This window comes from Quercus robur, chromosome 3 (genome assembly GCF_932294415.1).
Source record: "Quercus robur chromosome 3, dhQueRobu3.1, whole genome shotgun sequence".
Classification (NCBI taxonomy): domain Eukaryota; kingdom Viridiplantae; phylum Streptophyta; class Magnoliopsida; order Fagales; family Fagaceae; genus Quercus; species Quercus robur.
In genome coordinates, this window is record NC_065536.1 from 56,913,707 (window position 1) to 56,926,057 (window position 12,351).

At 38.8% G+C, this 12,351-nt stretch overlaps 1 protein-coding gene across 1 annotated transcript; it reads right to left on the reverse strand.

Moving 5' to 3' along the window:
- Positions 1 to 10,477: 10,477 nt before the first annotated feature.
- LOC126718512 (uncharacterized) lies at positions 10,478 to 12,351 on the reverse strand. Its single transcript, XM_050420745.1, has 2 exons — positions 11,043 to 12,351; positions 10,478 to 10,764 (listed from the first exon to the last, which is right to left on the reverse strand). The coding sequence occupies exons 1-2, from the start codon at positions 12,085 to 12,087 to the stop codon at positions 10,727 to 10,729; spliced, it is 1,083 nt and encodes a 360-aa protein (XP_050276702.1). The 5' UTR covers positions 12,088 to 12,351; the 3' UTR covers positions 10,478 to 10,726.

The following is a 12,351-nucleotide window of genomic DNA, read 5'->3' on the forward strand; positions in this document are numbered from 1 at the left end:
TAATAGTGTGTTATATTACACATTCCAAAGCCTTAAAAAAAAAAAAAAAAAAAAAAAAAAGGTCCTGTTAACGATTGTCCTTAAGGCACTTGTTAACAATCCATTTCAGGAAAATTTTGACATCACTTTTATGGGAAATAAAAAAAGCTGTCAAAACATTAATTGTTTTTTTTTTCCCATAAAAATTTTCTTTAATTGGATTCTTAATCAGTGCCCTAAGGGCACTTGTTAGCATTTCCCTAAAAAAATAACAACCAACGTTATAATTAAGTTTTAAAATCTGAGGTTGATTGCTAAGTTTATTGATCATCGTTCATAAATTCTAATAGCTGAGAAGAAGCAAGGAGAGAAAAGTGTCAATTCTTCTTATAGTTGGGTTTAATTTGAGGGTTTCATCGTGTAAAGTTAGAACAAAAAATTTTTATGAAAAAATTTGGCATAGCCATGAAGCTTACGTATGTGTGAGGTATAAAAAAAACTTGCTATGATGCAGGCTTTGTTAAATTCATAAGAAATGCATGGCTATTTAGCAAGGAATTTCAGAGAGCAACGTAGAAGTAGAGGCGACGGCAAAGAAAGTTGTGACTAATTTTGTTGATCGAGGCAACTAAGACATTAGCACTTAAATAAATACAGAGAAAGAATTGTGGAACGCGTTCAGGGAGGTATGTGAAGGTGAAGCAAAAATTACTGTCCCCTTCAAAAATAAAATATCATATATTTATTGAATAGTTGTATAGATTGTATATTGTACAGTGCTCGTTACTTGTAGTTTTGTATATAGAAGTAAACTACAATAGCATAACAGTAGCATAGCTTAATTGGTCATGAAACGGTTGTCGTTTATAGTGTATAGTGTTAGTTACAAGTTAGTTACAGGATCATTACACGTGTTCAATTTGTACTGGTTGGTTGATACTCTGTTCTCACTATATAAAGAACAGAGTATGGTAAGCTGAGTAATTAATTCATTCTTTACACAAGTTTCAAATTGTTCTATTTCTCTATTTCTCTCTCAGTGAGTTTACGTTCCTCCATTGATGAATCTCTCGGAGCTTGTGTGAAGTTCAACATGGTATCAGAGCATGAACTAGTTCAGAGATCATTGTATTCTGGTATTCTCTGATTCTTCCTAGTTCAATTCCTCATTGTGTTTCTGTTGATTCTTGAAATTAAGATCGTCATTTTCTAGGTCTTGATTTCTTGATCTTGATCTTGATTCATAATTGAAATTGAAATCTCCAATCTTAGGGTTTCAATTTTTTTTTCTTCTCTTTCCGATTCTAGGATTGTTTTCATTCCAAATTTACAACTTTCTGTTGTAATTTCATCAAGATTGTGAATTACATCTTGACTTGTTTTACCTTCATCCCATAGAATCCGTGTCTTGTTTCTTGAAGGATTCTAGAGAAAATTAATCCTTGATTTTCTTTTGATTGGGACTTTGTATCTTCATCATTTTCTTTGATAATACTGTGCTAAGTATGACTGAGAGTACCTCTAGTGCTACTGCCTCCACTGTCCAGCCTTGGGAAAACACATCCAGTCCCTATTTTTTATCTACTGGAGATAATCCAGGTGTTTCTTTGGTGATTCAACCCCTCACTGAAGAAAACTATAACACTTGGAGTAGGGCCATTCTCATCTCTTTGGATGCTAAAACCAAGTTGGGTTTCATTGATGGTTCTATCCCTAAACCTCAATCTGTTGATCACCCATACTACAGAGCTTGGTGTAAATGCAATAGTACTGTCCTAGCCTGGTTGTTTAATTCTGTTTCCAAAGATTTGCAATCAAGTATAGTCTATTTCAAGACTGCCAGAGATGTATGGCTAGACTTACAATATAGGTTTGGCCAAGGAAATGGACCTACAATTTTTGACTTAAGAAAAGAGATGAGTTCTTTGACACAAGAAGACTTAACCATCAATGCATACTATGCAAAATTCAAGGGACTTTGGGATGAATTCTCAAATTATAGGACATGTACATGTGGTCATCAAGCTGAGGTCTGTACTATGTCTTTTCTGATGGGGCTGAATGAGACATATGCAGCTGTTAGAGGCCAAATTCTCCTTATGGAACCTTTGCCTCACCTGAACAACGTGTTTTCTCTTTTACTTCAAGATGAGAAGCAGAGAAAAGTGGGTGCTGGGAAGAAAGTCTTGGCTGATACATCAGCAGCTCTAGCAGCTTTTGGGTCCAAATCTGGTAACACCAAGAATTTTACTAAGGTCAAGAATGGCAGACCACAATGTACTCATTGTGGAGCCATGGGGCATGTAGTTGACAGGTGTTACAAGCTGCATGGATATCCACCTGGTTATAAATTCAAGAACAAGGGTAGTCAACCTCCTTTTGCAAACAATGTCATTGCCAATGAAGATCATGCTAGTGAACCTGTCACACTCACCAAAGTCCAATATCAGCAATTGATTGGATTGTTGAATTCTCAATGTCACTTTGGCACTCAAGCACCACCAGAGACATGTTTGGACAATGCTCACCAAGCTGCCACCATCATTACTCAACCTTTCTTAGATGTTCAAGCCCAAACCGTATCAGGTATTTGTTTTTCTCCTTCTCTTGAACATTCAGTCTTTTCTTCTAGTGTCAATACATCCCATATCAGTCCATATGACTGGATTCTTGATAGTGGTGCAACAAACCACATGATTCATTCTATTCATCTCTTCACTTCTATTACTTCTTCTGTTCAGATTTCAGTTAGACTTCCTAATGGTGATATGGTTAAGGTGACTCATATTGGAACTGTCAAAATTTCAGCCACTTTAACTTTAGAACATGTCCTTTGTATTCCTAGTTTTTCTTTCAACCTTATTTCTATCAGTAAGCTGACCCAAAACCCTTCTTGCTGCTGCATTTTCCTTTCTCATTATTGTTTTCTTCAGGACTTACTGCATTGGAAGATGATTGGGTTGGGTAAGAGAAATGGAGGACTATATACCTTGCAGTGCACTGATTCATTCACCTTACCAGATTTTATTTCAAAGATCTTATCCAGATTACCTTCTTTTCTTTGTAATAAAAGTGTCAACGTATGTAATCTTGACTCTTCTCAATCTGTTGATACTTCAAATGATGTTTTTAGATTGTGGCATTATAGATTGGGCCACCCATCTTCACAAAGACTAGCTTTGTTGAAACATACTGTACCTGATTTGATTTCTTGCAATAATAACAATTCCTTTGATTGTTTTGTCTGCCCTTTAGCTAAACAACACAAATTGCCTTTTCCTAAGTCCACAAGTGTTTCTTTATCTTGTTTTGATTTGATCCATGCTGATATTTGGGGACCCTATTCTCTTCCTTCATTGAATGGCTCAAGGTATTTTCTTACTTTGGTTGATGATCATAGTAGATGTACTTGGGTTTATTTAATGAAACTTAAATCTGAAGCTTCATCCTTGATTCAAACCTTTTTTCAAATGATCCTTACCCAATTCAAGGTGTCCATTAAGGTGATTAGGAGTGACAATGGTCCTGAGTTTGCTCTTTCTTCATTTTATGCTTCCAATGGTATCCTACATCAGCTGTCTTGTGTTGAAACACCACAACAAAATGCTGTTGTTGAAAGAAAACATCAGCATTTGTTGAATGTTGCTAGGGCCTTAAGATTCCATGCAAATTTACCTTTAAAATTCTGGGGGGATTGTGTTCTTACAGCCACATACCTTATCAACAGACTTCCTAGTCCTCTTCTAGGTAATCTTACTCCTTATCAAAAACTTTTGGGTCATTCTCCATCATACCAGCATCTTAAATCCTTTGGTTGTCTATGTTATGCCTCTACTTTAACTAGGAATAGATCCAAGTTTGATCCTAGAGCAAAGGCCTGCATCTTTCTTGGCTATCCTTTTGGAACCAAAGGGTATAAGTTGTATGATTTGTCCACTAAAACTGTCTTTCTTTCTAGAGATGTCATCTTCAAAGAATCTGTCTTTCCCTTCAAACATTGGCTGCCTAAATCTGTTCCCAGCTCTTCTTCCATTTCTCACAACATGTTTCCATCTCAACCTTCACTTCCTGAATCCATTCCTTCTGTTTCTGCTGAATTTTCTCTTCCTTTCAATCCCATTGACACTGCTGTACCTCCTGATGAATTTCCAGACCTGGTTCATCCTGACTTAGACACTTCTCTATCTGTTCCTCCTGCTCCACCTGATCACTCCAATCTTGCTGCTCCTTCCCTTGATTTACCTATTGTTAGAAGGTCCACTCGGTCTCATAAACCTCCCTCATATCTTCATGACTATCACTGCAACTTAGCCTCCACTACCATTCTTGATCACCATTGCAATTTGGTTTCAGCTTCACTCTTACCCTCCTATGATTCCATTGACAGCCCAGGTATTCTCTATCCACTTTCTTCTACTCTCTCTTATTCTAAATTGTCTACTGCCCATAAAGCCTTCTCTGTTGCCTTGTCCATTGCCAAAGAACCCACTTCCTATGCTGAAGCTTTACCTGATCCCTTGTGGCAAGCTGCCATGAAGTCTGAAATTGTTGCCCTTCAGGCTAATCAAACTTGGGTCATGACCAAACTGCCTCCTGGTAAGGTGCCTATTGGGTGCAAGTGGGTATACAAGATTAAGCTTAAAGCTGATGGTTCTATAGAGAGGTACAAGGCTAGACTGGTTGCTAAGGGCTTTACTCAAACCGAGGGAGTTGATTATTATGAAACCTTCTCTCCTGTGGTGAAGTTTGTAACAGTTAGAACTCTCTTGGCTGTGGCTGCTGTGTATGGTTGGCATTTGTCTCAGCTAGATGTCAATAATGCTTTTTTGCATGGGGAGTTGAATGAGGAGGTGTATATGGTTCCTCCTCCTGGATTTGGCAGCAAGGGGGAGGTGTGCAAACTCACCAAGTCACTTTATGGCTTGAAGCAAGCAAGTAGGCAGTGGTTTGCCAAGCTCTCATCCACTCTCCTTGATCATGGTTTTCTCCAATCTAAGTCAGACTATTCTGTCTTCACTAAAGTCAGCAAGGGTTCAATTCTCATCTTGCTAGTCTATGTGGATGACATTCTAATAGCTAGCAACAATGTGGAAGCAGTCAATACTTTCAAGGTTTTTCTAGATGACAAGTTCAAGCTCAAAGATCTTGGTACCTTGAAGTATTTCTTGGGTCTTGAGGTTGCAAGGACTGAAAAGGGCATTAGCTTGTGTCAAAGGAAATTTGTTTTGGAACTGCTTTCTGATACAGGTCTACTAGCATGCAAGCCTGCTAATGTGCCCATGGATCAATCAGCTAAGTTTAGAAGCTCAGTGGGAGAAGGTGTTCCAGATCCATCTTTATATAGAAGAATTATAGGCAAACTCCTGTATTTGACTCTAACCAGGCCTGATATCTGCTACTCAGTGCATAAACTGAGTCAGTTTATGAGTTCTCCTAAGATTCCACATCTCCAAGCAGCATATAAGGTATTGAAGTATCTTAAGAAGACACTAGGACAGGGCTTATTTCTCTCAGCCAGTTTTGAATTGAGATTAAAAGCTTATTGTGATGCTGACTGGGCAGCTTGTCCAGATACCAGAAGGTCAGTTTCAGGCTTCTGTGTCTTCCTAGGTGATTCCCTCATATCCTGGAAATGCAAGAAGCAGCAAGTGGTGTCCAGATCATCTGCAGAATCAGAGTATCGAGCAATGGCTACTGTCACAAGTGAAGTTGTTTGGTTGTTGGCCTTGCTTAAAACCTTTGGTTTAGATCACAATCAGCCAGCCTCTCTGTACTGTGATAGCAAAGCAGCCTTGTACATTGCTGCAAATCCAGTATTCCATGAGCGCACAAAGCACATAGAGGTTGACTGCCACTTTATTCGAAGTAAGCTTCAAGATGGATTGATCAAGACATTTCATGTTCCTACTAGACACCAGATTGCTGACTGCTTCACGAAGGCACTTGGATACAAACAATTTTACTTCCTTTTATCCAAGATGAACATAATCAACATTTATAGTTCATCTTGAGGGGGAGTATTGAATAGTTGTATAGATTGTATATTGTACAGTGCTCGTTACTTGTAGTTTTGTATATAGAAGTAAACTACAATAGCATAACAGTAGCATAGCTTAATTGGTCATGAAACGGTTGTCGTTTATAGTGTATAGTGTTAGTTACAAGTTAGTTACAGGATCATTACACGTGTTCAATTTGTACTGGTTGGTTGATACTCTGTTCTCACTATATAAAGAACAGAGTATGGTAAGCTGAGTAATTAATTCATTCTTTACACAAGTTTCAGATTGTTCTATTTCTCTATTTCTCTCTCAGTGAGTTTACGTTCCTCCATTGATGAATCTCTCGGAGCTTGTGTGAAGTTCAACAATATTTACTAGGAAAAAGAAAAAGAAAAAAAAAAGATAACAAATATTTATAATTAGATAAAGGGGAGAGATAGGGAATAAAAATAAATAGCATTTGGATAGCAATGGATTTTTCAACTACTCATTTTGTTGTGAAGTGTACTTTTTAGTAAATTATTATTATTATTATTATCATCATCATTATAGTAGGTAGAAAGTGGAGGAAAGATATGTAGGGTTCGATCCGCATATATGGGGGAACTATAATAATGCCAATACTATTTAGTTATAACTTAAACCCCTATTACATGTAGTAAGTTGGTGTATTATCTCATTGTCTTTAAAAAAAAATCATTTTATTATTATAAGTGTGTCCTAATCTCATATGTTAGATATAAGGATCATCCACAAAATAAACAAGTATCATTATCGATAAAAGAATCTATAAAAGCACCAAAATAAGCAAAATGACCAATTATTGCATGAATAAAGTTTGGTTTCAAACTAATTTAAAGCTATCTTTTTTTAACTCATTACGTGACAATTTATAAGATTCTATCTATGTGTATTATTTATATAAGATTCTACTATGTTTCTTGATTGACACTTTTTTCATAAAGAATTGTATAAATGTAAAATTAATAAATATTAGTTTAATTTATACGTAGCTCACTTATAGTGATCCACCATCAAATTACATAAAATATCAATGCTATTTCCATAATATTTCTTTCACAAATTATGAAGAAATCTCAATCTCATGTTTGTTGAGATTTGTATTCTCAAAATTTATATATATATATATATATATATATGTATGTATGTATGTGAGAAAGAAAGAGATATATCTGTAAATACAATGTTGCAATGTTCAAATGTTTGTAAGTTGTAACTATAATGTTATAATTAAGTTATAATGTCATAACATTATAACATTATAACTATAATGTTATAATGTTATAAAAAAAAAAAATGATGTTACAATTAAGTGGTTTTATATCTATAATTTTTTATTATAAAATGTCTATAATTATTAAGTGACATGAAAGATATAACAACATAATATGAATTTATGATGACATCTACGATCCCAAATAACAAATTATTATCTACTAGTTTTAAAAGAGAATTTTTCTATTAAAAAAATACAACTTAAGATATAATTTTTTTTAAAAAAATAATAATAATTGTAATACAAGTCCAATACAGGCAGCTATTTTGTCAGAGTTATATTAATATTTTGCAAGTGCCAGATAATTTCTGAAGTTGGCTTTGTCTCCACTTCTCTGGTTTTCTTTGAATTGAAAATATAATAGAATTACGTTTTTGGAAAACGATTCCTTCCAATTGGTTTTGTCACCACATATATAATATAATAAGAAGAAGAAGAAGAAGAAGTTCTTTTTGAAGTATATTGGGTTCCAACTCATTCAATTTGTTAAGAATATAAAGTGTGAGAAAGATTGAATAGTCTGTATATTGATGTGTATGAAATAATGTACAATAGAGAGCCTTATATAGGCTAGATATGTGTGCAGTACAAGTAAAAGGAGTAAACTACAAGTACAGTATGCTGGGCTAAGCCCAATGGGCTAAACTAGTCTAAGCTATACACTAACATCCCCCCTCAAACTCAAGGTGGCAAGGAGGAAGCCAACTGGAGTTTGGATATAAGATCTTGAAGACGACCAGGCGGGTGAGTTTTGGTAAAGATATCAGCAGGCTGGTCAGCAGAGGAGATGGAGAATAACTGGAGATTCCCTTTCTTAAGATGCTGGCGAGTGATGTGGCAGTCGATCTCAATATGCTTAGTGCGTTCATGGAAGACATCATTATGAGCAATGTAGATAGCACTACGATTGTCACAATAAAGAGGAGTGGCAGTGGGCTGTGGAGCATCCATGTCAGCCAAGAGCCAGCGAAGCCAAACAAGCTCACAAGTGGTGTCGGCAAGGGCACGATACTCAGCCTCAGTACTAGAACGGGAAACCACATCCTGCTTCTTGCTGCACCACGAGACCAGAGAAGTACCTAACAGGAAACAGAAACCTGTGATAGAGCATCAATCAGTCGGATCACCTGCCCAGTCAGCATCTGAATAGGCATGAAGCTCGAGAGAAGATCGAGAGGAGTAATGCAGACCATGATAAAGTGTGCCTTTGACATATCGGAGAATCCGAAGAACAGTAGCATAGTGGACAGAACGAGGTGCATCCATGAACTTACTAACCATACCCACAGCATGTGAAATATCTGGACGAGTAGCAGTGAGATAGATCAAACTGCCAACCAACTGACGATAGCGAGTAGCATCGGATATAGGTTCACCGTCCAAGGGTGTGAGCTTTGCATTGTATTCCAAAGGAGTGGAAACAGTCTTGTTATCAGTGACACCGGCTTTAGAGAGAATATCAGAAGCATATTTAGCCTGGGAAAGATAGTATCCATTAGAGGATGAGGTAACCTCAAGCCCAAGAAAATAGCTGAGAGTGCCCAAATCTTTCATCTCAAAATGCTGACTAAGGAAGTTCTGAAGAGAACGGATACCTGCAGAATCATCTCCAGTAATAATCATATCATCAACATAAAGAAGAATAAGAGTGATACCAGTAGAGGATCTTCGAACAAAGAGAGCAGTGTCATGAGGACTCGAAGTGAAACCCTGCTGAGCAACAACTGAGCTAAACTTTTCAAACCAAGCTCGAGGAGCCTGCTTAAGGCCATAAAGAGCACGGCGAAGGCGGCAAACTTGATTGCCTGAGTGTGGATAGCCAGGGGGTGGTTACATGTACACTTCTTCATGGAGGTCTCCATTGAGGAAAGCATTCTTCACATCCATTTGATAAAGAGGCCAATGGCGAACAGCAGCCACAGCAATGAGACATCTAACAGATGTAAGACGAGCAACAGGAGCAAATGTTTCCTCATAGTCAATACCATACTCCTGAGTAAAGCCCTTGGCAACTAGGCGAGCCTTGTATCGTTCAACAGATCCATCAGCCTTGGTCTTGATCTTGTAAACCCACCTACAACCTACTACAGACTGACCAGGAGGCAAATCAACCATATCCCACGTGTGATTCTTATGAAGGGCATCTAGTTCTTCATTCATAGCTTGCTGCCAAAGAGGGTCAGTATGAGCCTCACGATAGGTGTGAGGTTCATAGAGAGTGGCAAGAGCAAAAGAGCAATGATAATCAGTGAGATAAGGGGGAGGAATGCTTACCCGAGTGGAACGACGAAGTTCAGGACCAATAGAAGACTCAGGAGAGGGTGGTGCCACAGGATCCAAGACAGGCGGGTCATATGCCGGAGATAGAACCGGAGATGAGTCGTCTGGAGAGGCAGTCGATGCTGAAGAATCCTCCACAAGTTCAGGATAGAGAGGGAGGAAAAGATCAGTAAAAATGGGAGACTCTGAGGAAGAAGATGTAGGAAACTGCTGAAGACTCGTGAAAGGACGATGTTCCCAAAACTCAACATGACGGGAGACACGAAGGCGATGAGAAATGGGATCATAGCAGCGAAACCCTTTTTGAGACACACCATAACCAAGGAAACAACAGAGACGAGTACGAGGTTGGAGCTTTGTTCGTTCATGAGGAGGAAGAGAGACAAAGCAAGCACAACCAAAAACCCGAAGAGAGGAGTAGTTAGGAGTTTGACCATAGAGAAGCTCAAATGGTGATTTGTTGTGTGTAGTCGGTGAAGGAATACGATTAATAGTGTGCACAGCAGTGAGTGCGGCCTCACCCCAAAATCGCTCAGGAAGAGAGGCAGAAATGAGAAGGGTGCGGACAACATCAAGAATGTGACGATGTTTTCGTTCTGCACGACCATTTTGTTGAGAGGTATAAGGACAAGACCGCTGAGGAAGAGTACCATGTCTGTCTAAAAAGGATAGGAAAGATTTATCATTATATTCTTGAGCATTATCTGATCGAAAGACTTTAACGGTGCGATTGAACTGTGTTTCAATCATTTTATGAAATGTTTGGTAAATAGACACAAGTTCAGACCTATGGTGAAGCAGATAAATCCAAGTATACCGAGAAAAATCATCCACAAATATGACAAAATATTTAGATCCCCCCTCAGTGGGAACAGGTGCAGGACCCCAAATATCAAAATGTATAAGATCAAAAGGAGCAGAAGAAAAGGAGTCACTTTTATTAAATGGCAATTTAGTTTGTTTACCAAAATGACAGGAAGTACAATCAAATTTTGAAAACTGAACTGAACCTAAATGACCTTGAGAAGCTAACAATTGAAGACGAGATAAGGATGGATGACCAAGACGAGCATGCCATAGATCAGGTGAGGAGGTGGCAGTGGTAGCAGCTGCAGAAACAACTTGTGAAGGAATCTTCAAGTCATGAACCTTAAACATGCGACCAACCTTACGGCCTGTCCCAAGCACTTGACCCGTCCGGGGATCCTGCACATCCACACCATGATTAGTAAATAGAAGATCTACGCCTAATTCGCAAAGTTGACCAACAGAAAGCAAATTGAGGGTTAACTTTGGAATATGAAAAGTGTCACTAAGGGATAAACAAGGAGAAGAGATTGTTCCTTTATGACTAACAGGCATAGGAGTTCCATCAGCAGTGTAAATGGTGATTGGATGTTCTAAGGGTGCCTTATCAGAAAATTGGGATTCATCAGGAGTCATATGGTTACAACATGCAGTATCAAAAAACCAAGGTTGTTTACCTGAGGTGACAGAAAGGGCAGTGGAAGTGCGGGATAAAACCTGTTGAACAACTGCCTCAATATCAGCCGTAGTAAGTGAGGAAGCCAAAGATGGACCTGTAGGAACCGATGGATCTGAAGGACATACAGCAGCTGCCTGAGGAAGAGAAGCTTTATTCTGTTCTTGCACAAATTTCTGTAGCTTACGACAAACAGAGATGTCATGGCCTTTGGCACGGCAAAACTTGCAGTGAGCACCTTTGGAAGACTGAGAGGTGGGACGCCCGGAGTTTATTCGCGGAGGAGCAGTGAATGCAACAATAGGAGGCTGTGGTGAGGGTGTAGCCAAGACATGATCAGATGATGTCATGTGATAAGTGGGCCGACGATTCTCCTCAGAAATGAGCTCCTTTACTGCAGCATCAAGAGAAGGAGTAGGAGACCGGCTAAGTAGAGAAGCCCTAGTAGGCTCAAAATCCTCACGTAAACCCATCATGAAGTGCATAAATCTACGGCGATCCCGATATTTGACAAAGAGCTCAATGTCCTTAGAACACACCAGTGGAGGATCTGCAGCAGAGAGTTGTTCCCACATAGTAGAAGTCTGAGAATAAAAATCAGAAATAGACTGACCTGTCTCTTGGCGCATTTGATAAAGCTTTGATTCAATGTGAAACTCCAAGCTTGAATCATTAGTGCAGTTATAACGATCGACCAAAAATTTCCAAGCAGCCTCAGCAGTTTCAAGACGAGGAAGAAGATTATGAATGGAGGGAATAGAGGTATTGATAAACCAAGATAAGATCTTACTCTGAATACTCTCCCATTCTTCTAGACGTTCTTCATAATCATCTGTTGTAACAGCAGTCTTGGAAGACTCTTCAGCAGCTGTGGCTTTGGACTTAGGGTTTGGTACTGGCTTAGGAATTGAACCAGTCACATATCTCCACAGTTTACGACCCTTGAGAAAGACGGTCATATTCTGAGACCATGCATGATAGCTAGTAGGACCATCCAACATGATGGTGATAGGACGTATGATATCTCGTTCACTTTGTTGAGCCATAATGAAGAAAATGACCAAAAAGTGATATTTAGATACCTCAAATGCAGAAACGGAGTCCAAAATCAGAATCTACGCGAAAAACTGAGCAAGACAGGTCCTGTTGAAAAATTTTGACTTGGTCAACGGTCAACGGTCAAAGTCAACGGTCAAGTCTGGTCCAGTCAACGGCTGACGTGTGCTGACGTAGCAGGGTGACGTCACACTAGGGCTGACGTGGCAGTTCGCGAAACGGAGCTGGCGCGTGGGGCGCGTGTAAGCGCGTGT

Excerpts from the sequence above, each read along its gene's own strand:
- LOC126718512 (XM_050420745.1), bottom strand. The coding sequence starts at position 12,087 with ATGGCTCAACAAAGTGAACGAGATATCATACGTCCTATCACCATCATG. Across the intron at positions 10,765-11,042 it reads TGCCCTTTCTGTCACCTCAG|GATCCCCGGACGGGTCAAGT; the intron begins GTAAACAACCTT and ends GTGGATGTGCAG.